The 24908-nt window shown below is 57.4% G+C and overlaps 1 protein-coding gene across 3 annotated transcripts in view; it reads left to right on the top strand.

Moving 5' to 3' along the window:
* Positions 1-9077: 9077 nt before the first annotated feature.
* The window catches only part of IGSF9B (immunoglobulin superfamily member 9B), a 42266-nt gene continuing 26435 nt past the window's right edge, over positions 9078-24908 (top strand). For all 3 annotated transcript variants that reach the window (XR_006171041.1, XM_042832169.1, XM_042832168.1), the window contains exons 1-9: positions 9078-9141; positions 15359-15556; positions 16140-16286; positions 18449-18600; positions 19637-19754; positions 20536-20677; positions 20789-20934; positions 22954-23096; positions 24613-24753. Coding sequence is in view for 2 of the 3 variants with exons in the window: in XM_042832169.1 (XP_042688103.1) it covers positions 9078-9141; positions 15359-15556; positions 16140-16286; positions 18449-18600; positions 19637-19754; positions 20536-20677; positions 20789-20934; positions 22954-23096; positions 24613-24753 (1251 nt within the window). In the remaining variant the exon portion in view is untranslated. The remainder of the gene's footprint in view (positions 9142-15358; positions 15557-16139; positions 16287-18448; positions 18601-19636; positions 19755-20535; positions 20678-20788; positions 20935-22953; positions 23097-24612; positions 24754-24908) is intronic.

Here is a 24908-nt window from a genome sequence, read left to right as displayed (position 1 = left end):
CAACTCTGCTTTCCCAGGTTGGCGTCAGCTGCTCTTCAAATCAAGGAAAATGCCTGTGGGTTGTTTTTTTTTCAAATGGCACTAACTTTGATTGGTAATTAAAACACGCTCCATTTAATTAGGAAGGTATCACACAACCTTTAGAAACCCAACTATTTTTGTATATTTACTCCCATTGCTTGTGTTTTCCTTAGTGAATTCAGCTCCAATTAAAGCCACCTCCTTATTAAACCATCAGCTCTTAAATAAAACCAGCAGCTAAAAATACAGCGTGGCCACTGAGTGCCATCCTCTCACCTCTCCCATCAATCCCTGGCTCTTACAGGCAGACCCTCCTGCTGCTCCCAGCTCCATCCACGCTTTGGTTGATCCCTGTGTTCCCCTTGGATTGGGGCAAGCTGCTTCTGTTCTTTCTTCTGGGTTTATTCTCTGTGAGGACCCCCAGGAACCAGTGCAGCTCTGGCACTTGATGCTCTGGCTCTGCTCCATAGAGGTTTTTCCCCACCTAAAGCAAAACCTTGCTGGTTACAGGCTTGGGGATGGAGGGCTGGCTTTGCTCCAGCGTGGCCATGGGGATGCTGTGGTGGGGTCAATCTCCTGTCCTATGCAAACAATTTGGAAAGGCTTGCTGGCTTGCTCCTTAAAAGCTCATCTTGACGCGCCTCCAGCTGCAATACGGTGCTTGCCATTGCTTTAGCAGGGCTGGGGGGAAACAATCTGCTTTCACTCACAACATTTTGGGATGATACATGTATTTTCAATACAGGAACAATAGCCATCCTGCCAAGCTAAACACGAGCTGTTCCCGAAGTTGTTGGCGTTTTGCTTTTTGCCAAGGGTCCGGAGAGGAGGCGGGTAGGCAGCCATTAACTCTTAGCAGCAGCAAAAAGGTGGCACGTTCCTGTGCTGCGGGAACAGGGAGAAAATGAGTCAGAGCAGGAGCAGGGTTGGAGCAGAAGGAAATCCCCGGCAGGTTGCAGCGACGCACGTGGATATCGGTGCTGCTCTCGGAGCCAATTGGACTCGGCGCTTTGGGAAACCGAGGCAGGAGGTGTGGTGTGCGCAGGAGCATCCCAATGCTGCCTCGGTGGCAGGGGTGGATGCTGAGCTCCCCGCAGCACAGAGGTAATTTCCCAAAGGTGCCTTGAAGTTGCCTTAATGCGAGCTGTCACAATGATGTAGAATCGTGCCTGGCGGGCTGTGCCGGCTCCCTCTCTCTCCCGATACATCTACCGTGACAATTTTGTCAAAGCTCGTTTTTGAAAAGCTGTTTTGACGGGGTGCTAATGGCTCCTTCTTAATCATGCAATTGTGAGCTCTGATGTCCCTAAACGCGGCGAGCGGAAGCGGTTTCTTTCCCTTATAATTAAAAAAGATGCTCCTATTGGGTTGGAAAGAGAACAACGGAGGGGTTGGAGGCTCTCAGAGCTCTGCTGGCAGCCCTGCATCGCGGTGATGCTCACAGCCTGCAGAGGCCCCGGGTGGTGCGAACTCATTTGTGGGGTGTGTTGTAGGGGATGGAGGGGATGCAGGGCTGGGGCTGCCCGGAGCAGGGAGCTGCTGGGCTCGCCTTAATAAAAAGCCAGGTTAAAAATAAAAATCAATAACCATCAGATTATTGAGATGGGATTAATATCAATTTTAAACACCAACTCCCCCACCCCAGCAGAAATAACTACCCAGCATAGCCCTGCTAATGAGATCGGGAGCCTCAGCAATCAAGGCGGAGGATTAGAGATGATCAGAATAAATCCCAAATGATGAGGGATGCTTCCAAAGTGTATCCTTGCAAGACCCCACCAGCACGGACCCCCCTGGGCATGGGCTTTGTGACCTGGCCATGGGTGCTCAGTGTCTCCTCGTGCATCAGATTGCTGCCCCAAGTTCTGAAGAATCTGATTGCTGTTGGGTCAGATCCCATCCATCCACAGCATCTCGTGGGTTCCCACTCTTTTAGGCCTTGGGGCACTGGGGGTGGCATGCAGACCTTGCCCAAAGCCTGCTTGCCACACCTCAGTTCCCCAACCACCTCTCATAGCCACCCTGGCTCTCCAGCTGTGCTTTCCCTTTCCCTTAATCCCCATGTGTGTTTTTAATGTCTCTGCATGCCTCTAAGCTCTTCCGAACCCAGAGGCCAAATGCTCCTTGTAGGATTCAGATGTCTCCCCTGTGGATTAGATGGGATGGCAGCAAATTCCTTGTAATTTCCTTGTGCGGGTGTATTATCTGCTTGGGGGCAGTGGGGGATGTAGGGGCAGCTCCTGCATGTTTCCCATCCATGTAACATGTGCTGAAGGTTGGTGAGCAATCTTTTGCTTGGGCTCTCACTCAATTACTCTGCTGGAGCCGGACGGATGGGAGTTTGTTAGGGGAATTTCCTTTGAGGTTGGGGCTGCATGGGATAAGACAATGAGGCTTTAGCTCTTCTTGCTGCAGCCCAACAGCCCCCACCCAGTGCTGCTGGGTGCCATGGGCATCCCCGCCGCCTTCCTGGGCTGGGAGCATGGATTTGTCTTTCTGATGCCTCAGTCAATGGCATCGACCGGGCTGGAGTGAGGAATCAATTGTAATTGGGTCGGAGGGCCCCGCGCTGGGTGCCAGAGGAGTAATTAGAGCAGTGGAGGCAGTGGGGGGCTGGCTGCTATGGGGTCAGGACCTGGGGCATGTGCTGAGGTCCCCACAGCATCCCAGGGTTGGCTCCTGTGTCTCCAGCACCTGGGCTGCCCTGGGGTGATGAGAGCAAGGGGAATGCGTGGACATAGAGAGCAGGTGATGGACATCCCAGTGGGGACCAGGTTTTGCCGTCTGGGGGGGGGTGGAAAGGGAAAATTTCCCTGCAGCAGCCCTGAGCAACCCGCAGCTGGGATGCAATCGATGTGCAGGAGCTGTTCCAGCTCTCCCTGCCCTTCCAGCCTGCAGCTCGCTGGCAAATCCCACCCACACAGAGCTGGGCTGCTGCTGCTTCCAGCACAGAGGCTGGGGGGAAAGGGCCCTGCTGCTCTCCCCCAGCACAGATTTCTGACCATCTGGGTGGGAGGTTCGACTCCAAACTGTTCCTTGCAGAAGGAAAGTGGGTCTCGTGCATGATGGACGCCCCTAGATTTTTCCTTTATGGGGATGCAAGCGAGCAGCATCCAAGCTCAGCTTCGGGGGATGCTGCATGCAAACGGGCTTGGGAGAAAGGAGGGGGTGGCTTTTGGTGCTGGTGGGAGGATGGAAGGGAAGGGAGGATATAAACTTGGGAAAAGGTCAGGCGTGCTATAAATAAGTGGCATCCGGCAAAAAAATGTCAGCATGCAGCAGCAGCGACACACCAGCCTGGAGATGGAGAGGGAAGCTGTTACGTGAGATTGTGTCTGTGGGAATTGGGGTTATGGGATCTCGGGTGGCAGGGCACAAAGGGAGGATCTCCCTCTGCTCACCAGCTGGGGATGGGGAATGGACCAGGGCATGCACCTGCTGCGTGTTGTCCAGTGGTGCAGGCTCTTATGGGCTGCCCTGCTGCTGTCTAATGGGGAAAATCCAAGGTTGGAGGCATATTTCCATTGCCTCCTCTCCCAGGACCATGCTCAGCTCATTCAGCGTTAAGCTGGGCAGGTGGGAGGCTTCTGGCCATCCAGCCAGAGCTGTGGCTCATGGGCCCAGAGGATGATGCAGTGATAGGCGGGCAGGCAGCACACCTGGAGCCTCTCAGCATCTCTGGGGCTATTCTGGGTTTGGGGGCTGCCAGCACACGAGGTGCAGTGCTGTAGAGCTGCTCAGCCCACGCTCACACCCCACAGGTCCCGCTCTGGGGCATCCCCTGTGTTGTGCTGGGAAGGTGCTGTGCTCCTGGGCTGATTGCACATTTGTCCCAAAGTGGTGTGACTCGCTGCCTAATCATCCTCCCCAGCAGCCTCTGAATACAGAGCTGATTGCTGCCTGGTGGCGGGGGAGCAGATTCGGGGCCAAGCCCAGCTGTGGGAAGACATGCTGGTGGGGAGCTGAGAACTGGCAGATTCATCTCCTAAGTTTATGCCTTATCCCTGGGAGCCGAGTGCTTCTCCTCACCTGGCAGTGGGTCCACGCATCCCAGGGACTGAGAAGATCCCAGCTCTGTGTCACAGACAAATCAACCAGAGGGAGAAGGGCATATGTGAAGTTGTGCAGAGGATAAAGAGCTGCATTCCTGGTTTCTGGCTGGGGATTTGCTCCCTGCCACTGCAGTGTCATCTGGTCATCACCCTGAGCTTCTGCATCCCTTCTGGCTTAGGAAAGGTTTCAGGCTGTCACTGCAATGCCCTGAGCCTGGCACAGGTCCTGGGACAGCGTGGGGAGTGGGCACGCTACATTTCCTTGAGCCCATCTCCATGGTATCTGGACTGCAGCAGTTGGAGGGCCGTGGCCTCTTTTCCTTCTGCCTCTGCTCACGTGCACATAGGAGAAGGCAGCTGGCACTGTGCTGGCCTCAGGTGATGCTGTGCAGGAAGCTCAGCTCCCCAGTGGGCTGTTTGCAGGGGGCTCTGCTTTGCCCACCTAGAGGGGCAGGGTGGCCCCTCTTTGGTGGCTAATCGCAGGAAATAAAGGGTTTTTTCTGACTGCTCAATGCTGAGCACAGTCCCCCAGCCCTACTCAGCCCCCAGCAGTGGCTGTTTAGGGCTACCCACTTGCAGGAGCAGCAGCACAGTGAGGATGTGCACAGCTTCAAGCCCTGCTCCCCTGCGAACAAAGGCAGCTCTGAGCCTCCCCTGTTTCTTGGCATGCTATAACAGAGCCCTTCTCTCTGGCAGCAAAAGCCCTTTCCAATCCCCAGCATGCTGCAGCCCCTTTCCCTATCTCTCTGCTTCCCCTGCCAGGGAGGCTGCAGCCCAGCCCAGCACGTGCTTGTCCCCATCCCTGTGATATGGGGATCCAGGGGACCTGGCCACAGAGCCTTGGGAGCCAAGCACGCCTGGCTGCAGCCTGCAGCAAGCAGCAGCACAGGGGGGAGCACTCCTGCCACCAGTAATTACCGGCGATGCTGCTGCTGCCACATGATTTGGGGACGTCAGCAGAGTGTGTCACTGCTGATGACACGCTGCATGTGTAGGGTCTGGGGAGGATGCCAGGGCGAAATGTTGGAGTGCTGGGACTCAGAGTTGAGCCAGCCACACTGCCCCGACCTTCAGTGAGTCACTTGTCCCCCACGGTGTCACACAGGTGACCCAGCCCTTCCCTCCTGCACCAAAGCCCCGTGCCTCAGTTTCCCTGCAGTGCAGAGGAGGCTGCCGTGGGGCTGCGCTTCTCCCAAAGTGTGATGCTTTTTGGGGATGTGCTAGGGGGAGGCCAGGACTCAGTGTCGTTACTCACGGCGATGACAGTGCCGATGACAAGTCCCCAGCCTCCAGGAGCACGTGCTGTGCCCAAATTCCCTGTGTGGGGCTGCGTTCCCAGTGCCAAGAGGCCCAGTGAGTAATGGGGTGGGCGGCGGTGCTGGGGCTGTGTGGGAGAGGGATCTGTGCTGTTGCCAGGAGGGGACAGCGATGGGTGCCTGCTACCCCTCACTTGAGGAATGCCTGGAGGGGCTGATGTGGGTCAGGGTCTGCCGTCCCACCTGGGCTGCATCTGCCCCAGCATCTGCCCTGTGATGATGGCTATGGGTTTTTCCCCATATAGTGATGCAATGTGGACCCTGAGCCTTTCTCAGTGCGGGCACCCTTTCCCATGGTGCTGCAGAGAGCCGTGTTTGGGCTGGATGAGATAAGGATGGGGTATCGCATTACTGGAGCCAGATCCTTCTTTGAGGTTAATCAGACAAGGCAGGCAATTGCTGCCGCTTGATACAGGCAGTGTTGTGTGAGTGAGTCTATTAGTGGGCTGATTACTCATCAGCTACGTTGGAGACCTGCTAACGGGAGGAAAAAGTTGTTAACGTGACTCAGCTGACCCCACTCTGCAGAAGTTAGTGTGTCTTTTCTGAAATACCACAGGTGGATTGCTCCACGACTTGGCCACGCAGCCAGGGAGGCATGGCAGGATGCTGCTCCTTGCTTGCCAGCTGGAGTCACACGCTGGTGATGAGCCACCGGGGCCAGGAACCCAGCACTGAGCTGCCTGCCTGCCTGCTCCATCACAGGGCTGTGCATTTCTCCCTGTGCTGACAGTGATGCTGCAGGCTGGCTCAGCATTTCAGCTCCAGCGTGCCTCTGCCCCAAAGCTGTCCCTCTCTTTGGGGTATGCTCTGTTCTCCTGGTCCCCTCCCAGGGTGGGGAGGAGGTGACAGCTGGGTGATGTGGGATGCTGTGAGACACCGAGTCCCACTTTCCAAATGTGGGCCGTTGCCTCCCGGGAGATCAGATGTTGTGAGACTCGTGACTCCATCATGCAAATGTCGGGGGCTGTGAATAATCCCATACGTGTGCTTGGCGGGGGCTGCAGCAGCCCAGGTCCGTGCAGGTTGTTGTGCTCCTCGAGGGATGCTGTGCTGCAGGTCAGCCTCTCTGTGACCCGTCAGGTTAATTGAGACAAGCAAGCTGGCTGTCTGCTGCAGCCCATGCCCTCACTGTGCCATAGCACCAGAGCCTTATTTCATTCTTTTTATTGCCCCGTGGGAGAGGCTGAACCAGAGCCTCGCTGCTCCCAGGGTTGCCCATCTCCGTTTCCAGCCCCATCTTGTAGCTCATTCTCTTTTTTTTTTTTGTGCCCATTCTCAAACCTTTCTCCTTCTCCAGTGATCCCAAGCCCAAGGGATCTTGCCCAAGGTGATATGGAGAAAGCTGCATCCCAGTGCCTCTTGGCACGTGCATTGTCATTGCATATGCTTGCAACGTCAGTACCTCTCAGAAAAGAAAGCAAATAAAACACAATGACATTGTTATCCCTCTTGTAGGGCCAACTGGTAAACGTATCACTGGGCAGTTGTTGAGTGACTCAGCCCTGCATGATCCACTTTGCTCTCCATTTCTGCTTGTGGGGCAAAGGGCTGTGATACCAAGTTCTGCTCCGCGATGACGTTTCCTCCCCCCCCCTGTTTTCATGACCTTTTGAGCTGGGGAATGGTGGCCATGCCCAGGCTAGTTGCATGGAGGAGCTTTCCTTTGAGATGGGAAGGTGCTGACTCTATTGGGGTGGCACCAGTTGTGCACTAGAGGATGGGTCCCTCCCCAGATGCAGGGTTGTGGCTGAGGGTCCGGCTGCTCCTTGCCTGCTGTCAGCTCTGCCACAGCCAACTGATGGGAAAGTACATGGAGTGCCCAGCTCATGTAAACAAACCTGGCTATAAATAGAGAGGGAGAGAAGTGTGAAAACAGTGGGGAATGGATTTTATAAAACTAGCAAATTAGTCTGGAAAAACAAGGGTGTGAACCAGCAGCCCGAGCTCCAACCCAAGTCATATTCCCAGCTCTGTGATGGATGGCAGGGCTGTGGGGCTGGGTTGTCCCCATCGATCACAGGCTCTGGGTGCATCCTGCCTTGGGCTGTTGTGTATGTATAATCAATGCCCTTCGTTATGTTTATTTTCCTTTGAATTTATGGAGACGCCCCAGCTGCAGCCATCCAGAAGACCTGGATCATAATGTTGACCAAAATAGATGGTGGCACTGCAGATGGGTGGGTTGAGCAGAAGGGGTGGGGGAGCAGCAGCTCCACCAGCCTCTCCAGACCCTTTCCTGTCGGCGTGGGCATCATGGCTGTGCCAGCCTGTCCCTCCCAGGCTGCCTGTCACCTCCTGGGAAGTGCAGTGGCCCGTTTCTCTCCTCGGGAGCCGGCCAGGCTGCTTGCCCATCTGGCATCAGCAGAGGTCTGCGCAGGGAGGAGAGGTGGGCAGGGAGGAGAGCAAAGGCAGAGTGCGGAGGAATGGCACTGAGTTGTGTCTGGATGCCACGGAGTGGGCACAGAGCTGTTGTAGGGTGCTGAGAGGTGACACGGGCAGCACAGGATGGCAGGAGGATGTGACAGTGAGCAGGTGGCAAAGCTGATGCCAGTGGTGGCATTGGCACCGAGCTGGTGACACTTGTGGGATGGTGCATGCATGTGGTACCACGCTGTGGTGTCAAGTCTGTGACATAGGTGAGAGGGGCATGGCAGAGGGGGCAGGTGGCTCCACTGATGGGGACGCTGATCCCATGCAGGGTTGGGCACAGACGGCAGCAGGGCCATAATTGAACCCCCATGCAGGGGGTCAGGGACAGATGGTACCGCTGGCGGTGGTCAGGGTGGCACTGAGATGTGTCTGGAAGGTGGCACATCTGGGGACAGGGTGACATTGCGTGGGGACAGGCAGCACAGCTGGGGACAGAGATGTGATGCTGCTCGAGGGCAGGTGCTGCATTAGGGGACAAGAAAGTGGCACTGCTCACAGGCAGGTGGTACATCTGGGGACAGAGAAGTGACATTGGTAGAGGGCAGGTGGTGAGCTCGGGGTCAGAGAGGCGGCACCACACGCCAACCGGTGGCACAGGGGGACGGAGGAGGTGACACATCTGGGAACAGAGTGGCGATACTGCTCGAGAGCAGCTGGCACATCTGGGGACGGAGAGGTGACATTGCCCGGGGACAGGTGGCACCGTTTGGGGACGGGGCGATGGCACACCTGGGGACGGAAAGGTGGCACCGCGCGGGAGGCGGGCGGCACATCGCGGAGGCGGCACGGCCCGGGGACAGGCGGCTCCCGGGCCCCGCGGGGGTGACCGCGCGCGGAGGTGACCCCGGGCCGGGCCGTGCCGGCGCACCCGGCAGTGCGCATGATACTGCGGCGCGGGGCCCCGTGCGCGCCAACCCACCTTGAAACGGGCCCGGGCCGCACCGTCAGCCAATCACCGCCCACTCCGCCGGGGCGCGGCCAATGAGCGAAGGGCGGGGGCGGCACCGAGCCGCTAAAGGGCGCAGGCTAGGCTGCGCGCCGCGCCGAGCGGCGGAGGCAGGTGCAGCGCGACGGCGGCGGTGGCGGCGAGATGGGCGCAACGGCGGCGGCCGGCGGTCGGCCCTGAGCCGCTCCTCCGGCCCGGCCAGCCCCGCGGCGGCCCGGGGAACCCTGCCCCGGCCCGGCCAGCCCCGCCCCGCCCCGGCCGGGCCGCCCGGCGGGCGGACGATGCTGCGCACCGGGGGCCGGTAGTACTATGATTTGGTATGTGGCCGCTTTGGTAGCAAGTGTGCTCGGCGCCCGCGGGCTGAGCGTGCAAGGTGAGCGGGGCCGGGGGGGCTGCGTGTGTGCGCGGTGGGGTTTGCACCGGGAGGTTGCCCCGGGGTTGGCTGGTTGGTTGCACTGAGGGTTGATGCGGGGCTTCGCGCCGAGGTTCCGCACCTCGGGGCGCGGGGAGGACGGTGCGCGCCCCCGGGGCGCTGTGCGCGCGGCTTTGCTGCGGCTCCGGCTGGGTTTTGCATCTCCTCCGGTGTCTGTGCATGGACGAGGGCAGCGTGCCGGGCTGCGGGGAGGGCTTCACTGCTTTATTTTTTGTTAGTATTATTATTTTGGGTCTTCTTAATAAAAATCATTGGTAGGGAGGGCGCTGCGAGCGGAGCGTTTTTGTGGTGACCTCCCGGAGAGCAGCGGCTGCACGTCGGGACGCTGCGATCCCCCCGCGCTGCGGTGCCGCAAATTGGTGCGGGTGTGCGGCTGCGGCTCCGCTCCCAGCTTTGAAATTCTCCTCGGGAGAAGTTAATGGGGACGAGCCCTTGCTAGGGATGTGTCCCGTAGGGTTTTTTTGCGCCCCTTTTTTTTCTTGCAACTCAGGGAATGCGGAGTGCCTTTCCCTGCAGGGCTGTAGCCTCGGGGGAAGGTGGGGAGGGGGGGGGAGGTGGGTAAGGAGAAATGCGGAGGGGTTTGGTGCTTTCTCTGCACTGTGAAGTCGGTGCTCCCATCTGCAGGCTTTGTGGGGCGGTTTGCTCCCCACAACCCCGGTGGTTCCTTCTCCTTCCCTGGGTGGCTGCTGCGCGCGGGTAAACTGAGGCACAGGGTTGTCCAAGGTCAGGCAGGAGACAGCAGCAGGGACTCACCCTGCTTTTCCTGCTCTGCCTTCAGCCGCCAGCCCTGCAGGGAGCAGGTGAGCCGCGAGCTGTCTGCTGATGCAGCAGCAGCTCCCGGATGGTTGGGGGATGGGGGGTGGTCCTGGGTGCCCCAGAGCCCAATTATGGGGACATGGGGGCTCCCCGAGCTTACGGTGGCACCGCTATGGGGCTGGCATCTCTGCAGCTAGTGTGAGGGGGGAGGGTCAGGAGGGGTCTGTCCCTAATGGGCTGAGGCTACCCTAATGGGGAGGGGGTGGCGGGGCTGGCACGGGCGAGTGGGCTGCAGGGGTTGGCTGCTGTGCGTACGGCGAGGCGCCGACGTGATGAATGAGCGCGCTGTGAGTAATGTGTGGGTGGGCACAGCGGGCGGGGGGCGTGCAGCCCCCGCGGGGATGCAGCAGCGTGGGGATGGGGACGAGAGGGGCTTTGTTAGGGGATGATTGCAGTGTTCCCTGCCCGAAGCAGTGCTGGGGGTGCAGCAGCCGATGGGCAAGGAGCAGGGAGTCCCGTGGGTGGGTGGCTGTCACCCTGCATCACTCGGCGGTGGATGGCGAGTGATGTTGGCGATGTGGCTGCGGGGAGGGAGCCGTCAGCGTGTGGTTGGTGGCAGTGCTACATGGATTCGCCGGTGTCCTGCCGGCCCTGGGCTCTTCTGCAGGGTCTGTCCATCCTGAGCTGCTGCACACAGTGCTGTGCTAACCAGGCTGGAGATGCTCATGGGCTGAGATCTCATCCTGCACCAGATTTCAACCCTCCCTGCCTCGCCAGCCCTCCTCCCGCTGCCACCGCCTCTTCTTCCTGCTCTTCCTCGCTCAGGGCTGACCCACAGCCCCTCACAGCCTTGCTGGCCGCAAGCAGCCCCCTGGCCTGGTCAGGCTCTCCCAGGGCTTTCCAGGCGGTAATCCGCTCAGCGAGGCTGCGTTATCCCCTCTTATGGAGAGGGGGAGGAGAGCAGGAACGTGACAGTGCCGGGGTGCGGCGGCAGTGGGTGTCGGGGGGCCCGGCCTCCCGGCGTTCCCTCGGGGCTGTGACGATGCTGGGGCTTTCCTCTCTCTCTCCTGTTGGCGTGGCGTGGCAGAGATGGCACAGCACGGCGTGTGGAGGGATTTTAGGCTCGGTTTTGGGTGAACCACCAGGATGTTGGCGCCGGGGGATGCTTTTCGTGGTGGTGCTGGAGCTCGGGCGCTGCATCTCTAGCACAGGGATGGTTTGGCACCTGTGTTGAGCAGCGGGTCGGTCTTGTTTCAATCCTTTCCTGGAGGATTGTGCTCCGTTGGATGAGACGTGCGGGGATGGATGTGTGCGCCGCGCTGCCCGGGCTGGTGTTGGATTTGTGTGGTGATGATTTTCTGGCTCCATTGCCGTTCCACTGGACGATGCAGCTTCTCCTCTGATGGGAGGACCCTGCAAGCCTCCATCCCTCTGCAGAGCTGCTGCAGGACAGGTCAGCGTGAGCCTCCCATGTTCCACACCGTGCCGTTGGCTCTTGGCACGCTCCCATCCCACAGGGATGATGGAAGCATCCCCTCTTCCTTTCTTCTCGGCAGACATCTCCCCAGCCTGCGGCTCTGGGTGCCCGGCTGGCCTTGCACGCATCGCTCCGTTCCTCCTGCTTCCTGGCATTGGTGGGAGGACTGCCTGCGCCAGGAACAGCATGATTCAGGATCTGCTGGCGGGTGGCTCGGCTGTCGGCACACAGAGTGCTTGTGCTGTAGTTGATATTAAGCTGGAGGACTGGGATGGAGAGGACCGTGCGCTGTGCAGGAGCCAGATGCAGAGCGGGTCTCCCTGGGGCTGTTTTTGCTCCAGCATCTGCTGCAGCTCAGTGCTATGAGATGGCTCCGGGTGTTGGGATGCTCTGGTGTGGAGAGATGGGCAGATGTGGCACTGGGGGTACGGTAGTGACCTCCCTCCCACACCCCAATGTCATTCATGTGCTGGGGACACCAGTGGATGACAGCACAGTCCCACCTGTGCTGTCACCATTATGGTGTGTGGGCAGCAGTTAGATACGCTTAACATGTGCCCCCATGGGGATGGCATTGATGCCACATGGATGATGTCCTTTGTCCCTGTGGATGGGGCTTGAGCTGCAAACCTGCTCATCCCGAGCTGCCACCGCTGCCTCTCTGTGTGACCTTGAGGTGCGTCGCTTGACCTCCACGCGGCACAGTCCGTCCATCTGGAAAATTGGGTTTAAAACACAGGAATCATGCTGAAAGAAAACCAGATGCTTCTGTTCAGCTGGGGGAAGGGCTCCTGCCTGGGGACAGGGACAGCAGGATGGTTCTTTTGCCTGTAATGCAGCAGGATGTCTCCATCCTTCAGGCAAAGCATCCTTCCTATAGAAGGGGTCCTGTGGGCACATCCCATGGGACATCCCAGTCTTTAGAGCCAAGCCTCATCGCTGCATCCTTGTTTCTCTCCTGGAAGCCTGGATCCCAGCAAGGAACAAGGGTAGTCCCAGCCTCAGTGGGAGCCCCATGATGGCATCACCCTACGAGATGGCAGCCTTCCCACTCCCTCTGGGATGCGTTCCACTCCACCTCCACATTTTGTATTCTCGCCTCCTGGCACGCGGTGTGCCTTTATTTTTCCTGGATCTGCTCTGATGATGAAGCCTGTTGATTGCGTGCTTTTCTTTACAGAGCATCCCCAGCTCGCTGTGAGCTGCTGCATCGTGGGGGCATTTGGGGTTTGCATCCCTGCTGTGTGTGGCTCTCTCCTTTGATCCAGGTCTCAAAGCCCCAGGTTATGTCTCGAATCCCCCCTGAACTTGGCTGGGAAAATCAAGTGCGTTTAAAAATACCCTTTCTATTTGTGCTCTGTTTCTTCTGGCGTCTGCGGGTTGTTTTCAAGCATTTCTTCACAAATGTGAGGGTGGGAAACACTTCTTTTAATGGAAAGCTGCAGTCTCCATTATTGATATGCTTTCAGGAGCTGGGACTGGAAGGGAAACCTGCATGTAGTAGGGTCAGGAGCGGCATCAGGGCTGGGTTTGCAGGCTGAGATGGGGCAGCCCTGGTGCTTCCTGATGAGTGGAGAGCCGGGTGCTGTCCCCATTCCCCTCTGCACCTGGGAACATGAGATTGTGGGGGTGTTCCTGGGTGTCCATCCTTGAGCTTCATCCCTGGGGTGGGGAAGCTGCTTGGCTGGGGGCTCTCTGCCCACGTGGCCCATTGGCAGCCTTGCTGCACGTGGTCATATGCCAGAAGAGGAGACCCCGGCACAGCACTGCCAGCACTGACCTATTTTCCTCTGTGTGCATTCTGGCACAGTGGCTGCGGGTGGAGGGTCAGTGCTGGGTCTGTCCAGGAATTAGGAGTCGCTGGGGTCACCTTTGGGGACAGATGAGTGCCCAGGGGCAAGTGACTTCTATTGTGTACACCAGGAGGTCCCCCAGAGCCCTTCCCCTTGGCATGGGAGTGCATAGCAGTGCTCTGCCTTACAGCACCATCCACGCTCTGTCGGGCTTCTGGAAGCTGAAAACCAGCATCCCATCCCCTGGGGCAGGAGGAGTGCAGGGGGATGGAGCTGGGAGCGGAGAGATTTGGTGAGGGAGTAGTGGGGAGGCTCTGTCCTGTGTTCATTCTGGGAAGCAGGAGGGGTGTCCCTTGGAAGGTCGTGGGCGATGCAGTGCCTGGCGGGGTGCTGGGGACCCGCTGGGGCGAGACAGCAGCCTGTGCTGGGGAGGCTGGGCCAGCGTTGTCCTTGGATGCTCTTGAGCTGCACGTGACAGCTGCTGTCCCTGCTCTGCGCAGGGGGGCTGCGGGCAGCCGGGGGGAAATCCCACTGCTCCCAGTGCTGTGTCCCTTCCTGCTAGGAGCTTGGCCGCCTCCCAGTGCTGCCCTGAAACCCATCCCTCTGCCACAGCTGTGTGCATGGGAGCAAACCCAGGGCTTGGCATGGGGAACGGGGAGTGCTGGTGAGGTCGTGGGCATGCTTTTGGGGCTGAGATGGCTCCTTGCAGCTCCTCACCACGGGGGCAGAGCTGCCGCCGTCACTGCTGACAGGGTGCAAATGCCTGGGCTCATCAGCAATGCAGTGCTAACAGGGCCCTGGAGGTGCGAGTGCCACCAGGGTGGTGCAAAGCAATCGCAGTGGCCCCACTCTTCCCTACCCCGATGGGGCCATGCAGAAACCTCAATAGCAGTGCAATGCAGCAAAGCTTTCCTCCATGCGCTCTCCTCGCATTGTGGTGCTTTCACCCTCCTCTCTGCTCACAGCCCTTCCCATTCCCAGCCGTAATCCAGTGCTGAAAGAAGCAGTGATGTCTGGCTTGGTGGGGGTTGCCTCGCTCTGTGGCACAGAGCAGGTTTGGGCTGGCAGAGCCCCGGGATGCCGGGTGGAGGGAGGGAGGGAGGGACGGATGGATGCACGGCGCGGGTCTCTCACCGGTGCACGCTTGTGCCAGAGCCAAAAATAGCCGGTGATGCTCGGCTCCCGCGGCGGGGAAGCGGTGATGTCATTCGCCGCCAATCACCGGCGGCCCCGAAGAGCAGCGCGGAGGAGTGGGAACGTGCCTCCCCGAGCATCCCTCCCCGAGCATCCCTCCCCGAGCATCCCTCCTCGAGCTTACCCGGGAGCGGGCAGCAGCCATGGATGGGCGGCTGCCTGTAGGATCGAGGGGTCCCTGCTATGATGTGCTGGAAACTGTGCTCATAGGTAGGGTTAAACCCCACATCTGCGCTTTTGGGAATCCCCAGCCTGCAGTGCTGCAGGAAGGCTGGTGTGTGGAGCTGCTGCATAGCCCCACGCTGCATCAGGCCCCCCCCCCCCCCCATCCCTTCCGTACTGATTTTTTGGGGATTGTGGAGAGCTCTGGAAGCCCGTCTAGAGCAGTTCCCTTCCCACATGCTGGTTGTGCTGGTGCTTTCTCACCACAAAGGCATTGAGCTGCTGTTCTGCAGGGCTTACAGTGTGGGAAAGGCGAGCAGTAACTTGGGAGTGGGCACCTCCCTGCCCTGGGTGCCCGTCTCCCTTTGTGAAAGCCGTGCTGAGGATGCTGATGGAAAGCATAGGATGATAACAGGCTGTCTCCAGGGTGGAGCAGCACCTTCATTGGGGGCAAAGAGGCTTTAATTGCTGTGGATGGGGTGAGGAGCAGGGTGCCAGGCCTGACCCACAGGTTGCAGCTGGGTTTCAAGCCTGGGGCTCTTGGTGACACCTGAGGATGGGGACTTGGCCACTCAGACTTGGCCATCCCAGGGCTGCGGGTGCTCAGTGCTGCTTGCTGAGCTCACTTGGCTTCTGATTTTGGTGTGGTCCGACTCTTGGGGTTGGCGCTTGGCATCTCCATCCAGCCTCACTGTCAGCACAGTGGTGTGCAGCAGGGTTGAGCTTCCTGGTTCCCCATCCCAAAGTCTCCAATTCTGCCTTCATCCTCTTGCAGGTGCCCTCGGCTCAAGGGAGGAACCCGAGTTTGTGACCGCTCGCGCTGGCGAGAGCGTGATCCTGGGATGCGACGTCATCCACCCGCTGACGGGGCAGCCGCCTCCCTATGTGGTGGAATGGTTCAAGTTCGGTGTCCCCATCCCCATCTTCATCAAGTTTGGGTTTTACCCTCCCCATGTCGACCCGGGGTATGCAGGTGAGGATGGGAGCTCGCCGTTTCCTCCGGGGTGCGTGCGGCTCCGCTCAATCTGCTCCTCCATCGGCAGCCGCGTGCGCTCTCTCTCTCATCGCTTTCTTTCCACCCAGTTGGTTTTAATTAAGCAGCAGCACTAGGAAGCCAGCTGGGCTGCGTGGGACGGGAGCAACCGAGGCAGAGAAACTCAGGGTGATGCGTGGTGGCAGCGGCTGCTGCTGTGCCCCAGAGCAGCTGTGATCCCGGGGAAGCTCAGGGGAGCGAGGCAGCAGTTCGGTCCCCTCTGGGGACACCTCCCTCCACTGGTGGCCAGGCATATGTGGCATTTCCAGCATAGCCACGTGGCTGCACACTGTTGTGTCACCTTCCCCGTGTGGCTGGAGGTGCTTCTGAAGGCTCCCTGGGCTGGTGGCGCAGTGGGGTTTGACCCATCGTGATGCACCATCACCATGGGGACCTCGGGTATGCAGGAGGCTGAGGCGTCTCCTGTGAGGATGCATTGGTGGGGTTCAGCATGCTGGGGGCAATTAGAGTGAGGTGGGAGGGTCTGGGGTCATAAAACTGACGGGCTGTGCTCTCCCCACAGGCAGGGCCAGCCTGCACGACAAGGCATCCCTGCGCATTGAGCAGGTGCGCTCCGAGGACCAGGGCTGGTATGAGTGCAAAGTGCTGATGCTGGACCAGCAGTACGACACCTTCCACAACGGCAGCTGGGTGCACCTGACGGTCAATGGTGAGTCCCAGCCAGCAGTGCAGTGTTGGGGTGTGGTGGTGCCACATCCAGCCCAGCGCTGCTCCTCTGTCTCAGCATGGAACCGTGGCATAGGATGCAGAAGGAGGTTGCGTGCTTGGGGAACACAGCTGTGCTGGGAGCATGGTGTGCATGAGTGGACAGAGATGGTGATGGGATAGAGGTGTGTGTGCTTTGGGTGTTGCGTGCACCAGGAGGACAGGGTCGCTGTTGCACTGAGATGTGGGGTCAAAACCAGTCCCTGTCTGTCTGCCACCTCCCTCCACGTGAATCCCTGCAGCACTGGAGTCGGTGTTTCAGGCTGGGCTGCAGGGTGTGACTCTGTGCATGGCTTTATAGTTCTAATAGGTGACAGTGATGGACAGCCACCCTCCAGATTTGGCAAAGCCTGAGCGTGCAGGCTGCTGGGGCTGGCACTTGGCAGAGGGCAATGGGGCAGGTGCCCAACCCCGGGGAGCTGCAGATGGCCTGGGCAGCAATGCCAGGAGCAGGGGCCAGGTCCCTGTCAAAGCCACGCATTGAGGCAGTTCTGCAGGATGATGCTTTGACCGGGGAGGGCAGAGGGCTCAGGTGTGGCCGTGCCAGATGCAGAGTTGCTGTGGGGCTGGGCTGGGTTCCCTTTGATGCTGGACTTAGATCCTGTCTGCATCTTTAACTGACAAAAAAACCCGTCCAGACTGACTTCAAGCAGGGACATCACTCGCAACAGGGACAAACTTTTATTACTATTCACACCATTTAATTACACAATGCTTGTTGAAAGGCGAGACATGAAGAAGACAGGGCAGGGCCCACATCTCCTCTTCACAAACAAATCAGAAAACCAAATCTTTGTTTTCTTGAAATTCAGATTGACTCCAATGACTTTTTTCGCCCCCTTGCCCCCCCCTTCCCATTTTATTAGTGCTGAGTGTTCAACTAATTAGCAATTTGTCGTTTTCCACGTCAGGAGCCGTCTTTATTTTTAGCTCTGGGAGGCAGGACGCTGTGCTGCAGAGGGGCTGAGGCTCCTGCCTGACCTTGAGCCACTTATGGCACCTCCAGGAGGGCCGTGGCACGGTGCAGAGCTGCCTAATTGAGCCCAATTAACGAGCAGGAGCAGGGCATGGGGCGCGGTGGTTGTGTCCCTGCCCGCTGCCTCCTTCCATCCATGCAATGCGGGATGAGCTGCTGTCCTCTAATGAGCTCAGAGAGGCTGGGAAGGAAGGAGGGAGGGAGGAGGAGGAGGAGCGCAGGGTGAGATGGGAGGAAGGCGTGTGCAATGGCTGGTGGAGCTCGGGCTGTGCGGGGATGCAGGAGGAGGGTGGTGTGTGCTCCATCTGCACCATGCAGCGTGCATGGACCCTGTAAAGCACTTGGGAAATGCCACTGGGCTGTGCCTCAACTGCCAGCTGAGCTGGCTGGTCACCACCTGCTGGTGTGAGCCCATTTCCCAGCACAGAGGGCACTGGGGTGAATGGGAGCTGCTGGGCGCTGCCAGCACGCCGTGGGGTTGAGCAGGGCGAGGTGACCCCATGTGCTTTCCCCATCCTTGTGCTGCTCTTCGTGTTTTCTGCAGCACAGGGCCTTAATAACAAAATAATAACTATAATTCTGCAGGGTCGAGGAGCTGCTTTCAGGGGGAGGGCTGTGGCTTTCACCTTCCACATTAGAATGCTTAATTTTCATTGGGGAAGATAGAAATAAAATATAATTCTTTTTTTTTTTCTTTTTCTTTTTTTTTCCCCCCAAGCAGATTAAATTGCCAACCTGTCTTCCTCGAAAGTGGGCTTTAACAACTGCTGGTAATTAGGGGCGGGCTGTAATCCTGCCAACCTCTTTAATCAGAAGGGAGTCTTTCGATCTGCACTGCGGTGTTTTCTTATGTTTTGACAATAGCGAGTTAATGCGTGATGGGAAGCGAGGGGGAAAGCTGTGCTGTGCTGGGGAGGAGAAAGTGCCATGGGGTGTACTCGGAGGGATTCTGGCCTTCCATGTAGTGCTGTGACATTGCTGTCCTTGCAGCTTCAGCCCTGTTAGCCTTTGGGTGCTGCCTGCCCCTTTCCTGGGGAGAAAGGGTTCACAGGGTGTCCCCACCTCTGTCCCTGTGCCTCTGCATGACAGTGTGGGATGGGGAGGGTGACAGCACTCTGCTCCCTCCCCAGCACCCCCCACCTTCACGGAGACACCACCGCAGTACGTGGAGGCAAAGGAGGGCAGCAGCATCACCCTGACCTGCATGGCATTTGGCAACCCCAAGCCCATCGTCACCTGGCTGCGAGAGGGCGAGCTGCTGGCCGCTGGCCCCAAGTACCAGGTGGGTGCCATGAGGATCCCCACCACGTGTCCCTGCAGCAGAGATGAGATGGATGATAGTGCATGCGGTGGCTGGAGCCAGTCTTGCTGTCTCAGCACATTTCCCTGCTTCCCAGCAGTGGGAATGGGGGTGGGGGGGTTGTGATGCCTGGGCTGCTGGGGGCTGTGCTGCTCCCTTTCCCCAGGAGAGGGTGAGGGCTGGGACCTGGGGACGTGGTGGCTGCAATGGGGTGAAATCAAATGATTTGAGCAGGGGGGGCTCCCCCAGCCCTGTTTCCCATCCCATAGGCTCCCACTCCTCTCCCGGGCAGAGATTCCATCCGAGCCATAATTGGTAAATCAGGCATTGGAATCAGCGCAGGCACTAATGAGAGTAATTAGGAATCATTTGTTACTAATTGAAATAGAAGGATGAGGCAGAATGAGCGGCGGGGAGGGAAGCTGCCTGGGAGCGCGGCGCTCGCTGGCAGGGGGGATGCAGCAGCCTATGGGGGTGAAAGTCCCCATCCATCCTCTGCACATCCTCAGCCAGGCCACGGCTGCCAGGCAGCGCCAGGGGGAGGAGGCTGGGGGTCATTGAGAAGGGTGTGGGGAGGAATGGGAAGCTTCTCATGGTCCCACAGCCTGCAGGGACGCCGAGCAGTGCCCCTGGGACTGGGATGCCCACTGAGCTCCGTGCAGAGTGCAGCACTGTTGTTGGGAAACGCTTGGCAGGAGTGGAGCAGTTTAGAGTCTGCTGTGCGTCAATCACTCCTGCAAGAGATGAATACATTGTGAGAGATGAATACATTGCAAGGCTTTTTTTTTTTGTTTTATTATTATTTTTTCCCCCTTGGCGTCGAGCAGAGACGTGTGTGTTGGTTTATTAATATCTTGCAGAGCGGGGAAACCCATTTCTCAGTCGGCTCTACCGGCAGCCTCAAATCCCATCCGTTGCCTTCTTGTTGGCTTTGGGGGTGCAGGGAGAGAGTGAGCATCCTGCTGGTGGGCTCTGTGTGGTCCCCACATCCTGTGTGATCCCCTCTGGTTGCCCACAGGTCAGTGATGGCAGCCTGACGGTGCTTTCTGTCAGTCGGGAGGACAGAGGTGCCTACACCTGCCGGGCATACAGCATCCAGGGGGAGGCTGTGCACACCACACGTCTGCTGGTCCAAGGTGAGTGTCCTCGGGGTCCCCAGGAGGCTTTGGGAGCTGGGACATCCCTGTGTGTCCCCAGTTGTCCCTGGGAAGATCCCAGCCCTGTCCCCATGGTATGGCAAGGACCAGGGTTGGTCGGTGGCACAGCTTGGCCACAGCACGCTGCCACCCCCTACCTGCAGCCTTCCATTAAAAACACCATCAATAAATAAACAAAGGAGGAAGTGGAGCCCAAACCCCAGGCATATAAATGATATTGGGGCTGCCAGCTCATTGGTGGCACGGAGAGCAGGTTAGGGTCAGGCTGGGATCCCGGGCAGCACCAGTATGTACCTCCTCCCCTGTGCATTGCAGTGGGAGATTTTTTGGGTTTGGGTTGGGGTCCTATTAACACCAGGGCTGATGTGAATTGCCAGCGAGGATCTGCATCCCGTTTGTAGGACAGAAATCCATTTAATTGGGGCACTCCAGTGGCCACCCTGTCATCTCAATGAAGCAGCTGTGCAAATTAGCAGCCGGGCCCTGATTGCAGCTCGGTTTTGTTTGGAAAGCAGGGAAAGATGGAGAATGTCACAAAGCGCCTTGTCAGAGAGCGGTGATACATGGCCTGCCTCCTGCTCCTCTTTATTAGTTAAGTCTTTAATTAGGTCAACAGCTTTTGGCAGAGGGAGGAGCTGGGGGGTCCTGGCGTGGACAGGAGGATGTGTTTGCAGGGAGACCGGCCCCAGCTTGGTCCCTATGGGGGTGATGGAGACCGGCCCCAGCCTGGTCCCATAGGGGTGATGCTCTCCTCCCCCAGGACCTCCCTTCATCGTTTCCCCTCCGGAGAACATCACAGTGAACATCTCTCAGGATGCACTGTTCACCTGCCAGGCCGAGGCGTACCCCGGGAACCTCACCTACCTGTGGTACTGGGAGGAGGAGAATGTCTACTTCAAGAAGTGAGTTTGCAATGCATCCCACGCTGGCGCTCTCCTTGCTCCCTCACTCCTGGCATCGCCGTTTCCATCCGTGCTCCTCCTGCAGCTTTTCTCCCCTCTCTTCTCTTGCAGTGACCTGAAGCTGAGGGTGCGGATCCTGATTGATGGCACGCTGATCATTTTCCGGGTGAAGCCAGAAGATGCTGGAAAATACACCTGTATCCCCAGCAACAGCCTGGGCCGCTCGCCGTCTGCCTCCGCCTACCTGACGGTGCAGTGTGAGTGCAGTGAACCCTAAGGGATGCTGTGAGGTGCCTGCTCCCTGCTGTGCATGGGGGGGGGGTTGTCCCCAGGCTGCCCATGCTCCAAATCTTGCAACATTAGGGCTGGTCTTATGCTTCTGCACAAGGCTGAGAGCATCTCTGTGTGCTGGTGGGGTGTCCTGGGTGCCACCCCTAAGTGGGATCAGTGCTTGCCTTCCTGAAAAGTGGTTTATCTCCTCTTGCTGCTGCTCCTGTGGGTGCTCCCGATTGCTGTTCTCATTGCTTGGGCACAGAAACACCAAATCAGGGCTTTTAACACCAAATACCCGCTTGTATTTTCTAGGTATTTATCATAGGTTGCGTGGATTTCTGTGAATTTGTAGCTGTGCATGGAGTAGTTTCAGGCAGTAACTGATCTAAACAAACGCAGAACAGCTCTGAAAGGAGCATTGCTGCCCACGCCTGTTCTTTCAGGCTCCCCCTGCTTTAATGGGTAGTGTGCCACAAGCGTCCTATGGCATTTGACAGTAATGGTCCAAATTGCTACGCTTTGCAATTGTGGTATTGCTCTGCTGTAAAAGACCGTAGCGATTTTATTCTATAATGAAAGATAGACTCGAGCAAGCTGGGCTTGAAGCACGGTTCCCGATGGCCTTACAGCTTGTGTCTGCAGCCCCACTGCTGGTAAATGCCCTGCAATGGGAGAGCCCGATGCGTGCTGCCGTATGGCGTGCCCAGAGGAGCAGGGTGCACACAGAGCTGGCACAGGGCTTGTGCTGACCCAGACTGGAGCACAGCCAGCGCCTGGCAGAGCCTCTCGATCCCATTACTGTCTCCAACCCCTTGATTGCATTTCCGAAGAGGTCAAGTTAAAGGCAGGGGGATAAAGCGGGTCCCATATGCACTGCTGTGTAAGCTGGGTTATTGTGGCAGTGCCTGGTTTTGGGGAGCTCTCATGTGTGCAGCTCTGTGCTGCTGGGGGGGCTTGCACCCGAGCTTGGTTCCTTTTGCCCTAAGAAAGCAGCAGTGAGAAGGATCTGGATTCTCGTGCCAGGCTTTGGCTCTGCACGTTTTGCCCACTTTGCATTTCTGCACCCCAAAAACGATTTCGTCTCTTCGTGCAGCGTAAGCCCTGCTAGGATTTTCCCGTAACCTCGTGCTGCTGGTGTCTAGACAAGATTGTAGAAATACTCGCTCTTCCTATTAAAGTAACTTCTTTTTTTTAAAAAAAAGCTTCTTATTAAAGAAAGTCTAGGTTCTCTCCAACCCACTCGCACTTAATTAAAAAGCTCTTAGAAGTGCTGTTAATGACACGTTCTAGACTCGAGGATTGCGAGACGCCTTCCCGTGTGGGTGGTGAAACGTGGGGAGGTTGGAGGCATATTTTAAGCGTTTGCATCCCATTTGGAAGGGTGGAGGTGGCTGATTTTTCCACGCAAGCCAGCAGCAATTAGGCACAGGCTGTGAGTGCAAACAAACAGGAGGTAAACAGCTCTGGACAGCAGGTCTGTGCTGTGCTCCGGGGTGCTGCACTTGGTGTGGTTAAAGGTTCTGGAGTTGTTGTACTGGAGTTGTTTCCTATATAAACAGCAGGAATGGTGTTGTCCCCTTGGCAGATGCCTGCAGACTTGCCCGCAGCCTTTTCCTCTTGGTGTGCAAAGTGAGCTGCAGGGAGGGTGGGTGCCTTGCTTGATGCATGTGTCACCTTGCGTGTGTCCTGCAGGCTGAGGCTGTGCTGATGGAGCAAGTCGGTCTGGATGTGCCAAGCAGATGCATTTAGCATTTCGTTTTAGATGCAGCTTTTAATGAGCTCCTGGTAGGAGCACTCTGGGTGCAAGCAAAGCCTCACAGAAATGCTGGGTATTAGAATGGATTTTGAGTGTGTAGCAAGCCTGGAGATAACAGCTTGTGGGAGCTGGAGGGAGCATTTGGGTTTTGTACTCATCACAAACGCAATGTGATCCTCAAGAGCTGGGTGATGGCTGGGCTGATGGGCTCCTTCCCAACACTGACGCGCTGCTGCTGCTATCCCAGATCCTGCCCGTGTGGTGAACATGCCCCCCATCATCTACATTCCCATCGGGATCCACGGTTACATCCGCTGCCCCGTGGAGGCAGAGCCCCCGGTCACGCTGGTCAAGTGGAACAAGGATGGCCGACCCCTGCGCATCGAGAAGGTGAGCAGCCAGGGAAGGGTGGCAGGGAACAGGGTGGCTGCTGTCCCTGCGTGGCGTGTCCTTGCCTTGGACAGGATGGATGGTGCTGCTTTACCTTATCAGCAGCTTTGCTCTGAGTTAATTCAGGTGCCTGCAGACGTGCTGTCTGTCTCCCAGCCCTCTCCAATGACCTTTTGATGGCTCTGTGTTCTTCCAAGGGCAGCTAATGGTTAAAAGACCCTTTTAACAAGTCTCCGTCATCCTTTAATCATTGTTTGATGTTCTGAGCCATTAAATATTTAAGGAAAACACTTCGTGTTTTAATTTTTTTTGTTTAAATATTAACGATTGGATGTTTTTATTTGGTTTAAGCTCGCTGTTGATGTGGGCTCCTTGGTGCCACCAGTCTTTGGTGTCCCTATTGCTTAGCTGCATTTCACTCTGGTGGGGACACAGGAGCCTGAGTGGAGACTCCTGGTCTCTCCAGTTAACGAAAGGTTGGGAGCTGGGTCCTGGAATGACTCCAGCCTGTGACATAGGAGGCTTTCTGTTTAATAAATGCCCAACAAGAGAGTGCTCAAAGAAAAAGGCAACCTCAGTGCCTATAGGCACATGTTTGACAATAGTTGGAATGGACCTACGAAGATCACTGAGCCTGTCTGTTTCATCTGGGGTATGACAGACTGTCCGTGAGTCCTTTGGGTTACTTGAAGAAGCCTGATTGTCTGCGAGGGGGAGAGCAGCAACAACATTAATGTGTGTCATCTGTGTGCTCAGAGCTGGAAATCCTTCCCAGGGAAGGACAGGGAGCAGCGAGATGCTGGCAGGGATTCAGACTCCGTGGGTAGGATTTGTCTCACCTAATTTTAGGTGTCTCCAGGGCTGATGGCTGTGTTGAGGACTACTCACCCAGGCTGCTCTCGTAGTCCTCAGAGAGAGAAGCGCTTCCAGGAGACAGCTTTTCTTTGACTGAGCTGAGGCATCCACAGCTGCAAGGGGTGAATCACACCCTGGGATGTGTGCGTATAGAGAAGGGCAACGAAGCTGTGAAGGATCTGGTTTGGATATTAGGAAGCATTTCTCATCGAAAGGAATGATGCTGCACTGCACAGCTGCCCAGGGAGCGGTGGCCTCAGTGTCCTTGGAGATGTTCCAGAGCTGTGGGGCACTGAGTGGCATGGTGGGATGAGTTGGCTTGGGGAGCTGAGAGGTCTTTTCCAACCCGAGTGATTCTAAGACCCAGTGATTTCATTAGTTAGAAAAGAGGGCTAGAGCAAGGCTGAGATGAGGGTTTCCTCGCAGTGAGAGGACTGTGTGCAGACAAGCTGATCTTGCCTGCATTTCCTCTCTGCAGTTGAGGAGGTGGCTTGGAGATGGGTTGGACTTTGGGAATGGAACTGGACGCTTGAAAGTGATTTGGGAATCTCCAGGAGACACACCAGGCACCCCTGGGCTTAGGGTGTTGGGCTTGGCTGAAGGGAAACATAAGCAGTTGTGTGCGTAGGATGCATCAAACCCCTCTTTCTCACCACCACAGTACTCTGGCTGGAACCTGCTGGAAGATGGGTCGATCCGAATTGAGGAGGCAACCGAAGATGCTCTCGGCACTTACACCTGTGTGCCTTATAACGCCCTGGGTACGATGGGCCAGTCTCCCCCTGCCCGACTGGTACTGAAGGTAAGGTGCATAGTGCAGCACTTTGGCTGGGTGTGGGATGCTGGGCACTGCTGGGTGCCTGCTGATGTTTCTGCTTTTCCACCTGTGTGACTCAGCTTGCTCAAACCTATTGCCTTTTGCTGTGAGCTTTGTTCCTTACCCGAGAAAGGCGAGGG

The sequence above is a fragment of the Centrocercus urophasianus genome, unplaced genomic scaffold (assembly GCF_019232065.1).
Source record: "Centrocercus urophasianus isolate 14NV4802_14NV808 unplaced genomic scaffold, USGS_Curo_1.0 seq_37, whole genome shotgun sequence".
Lineage (NCBI taxonomy): Eukaryota > Metazoa > Chordata > Aves > Galliformes > Phasianidae > Centrocercus > Centrocercus urophasianus.
Note: the sequence above shows the minus strand (reverse complement) of the source record. Positions and strands in the feature narration are given on the sequence as shown.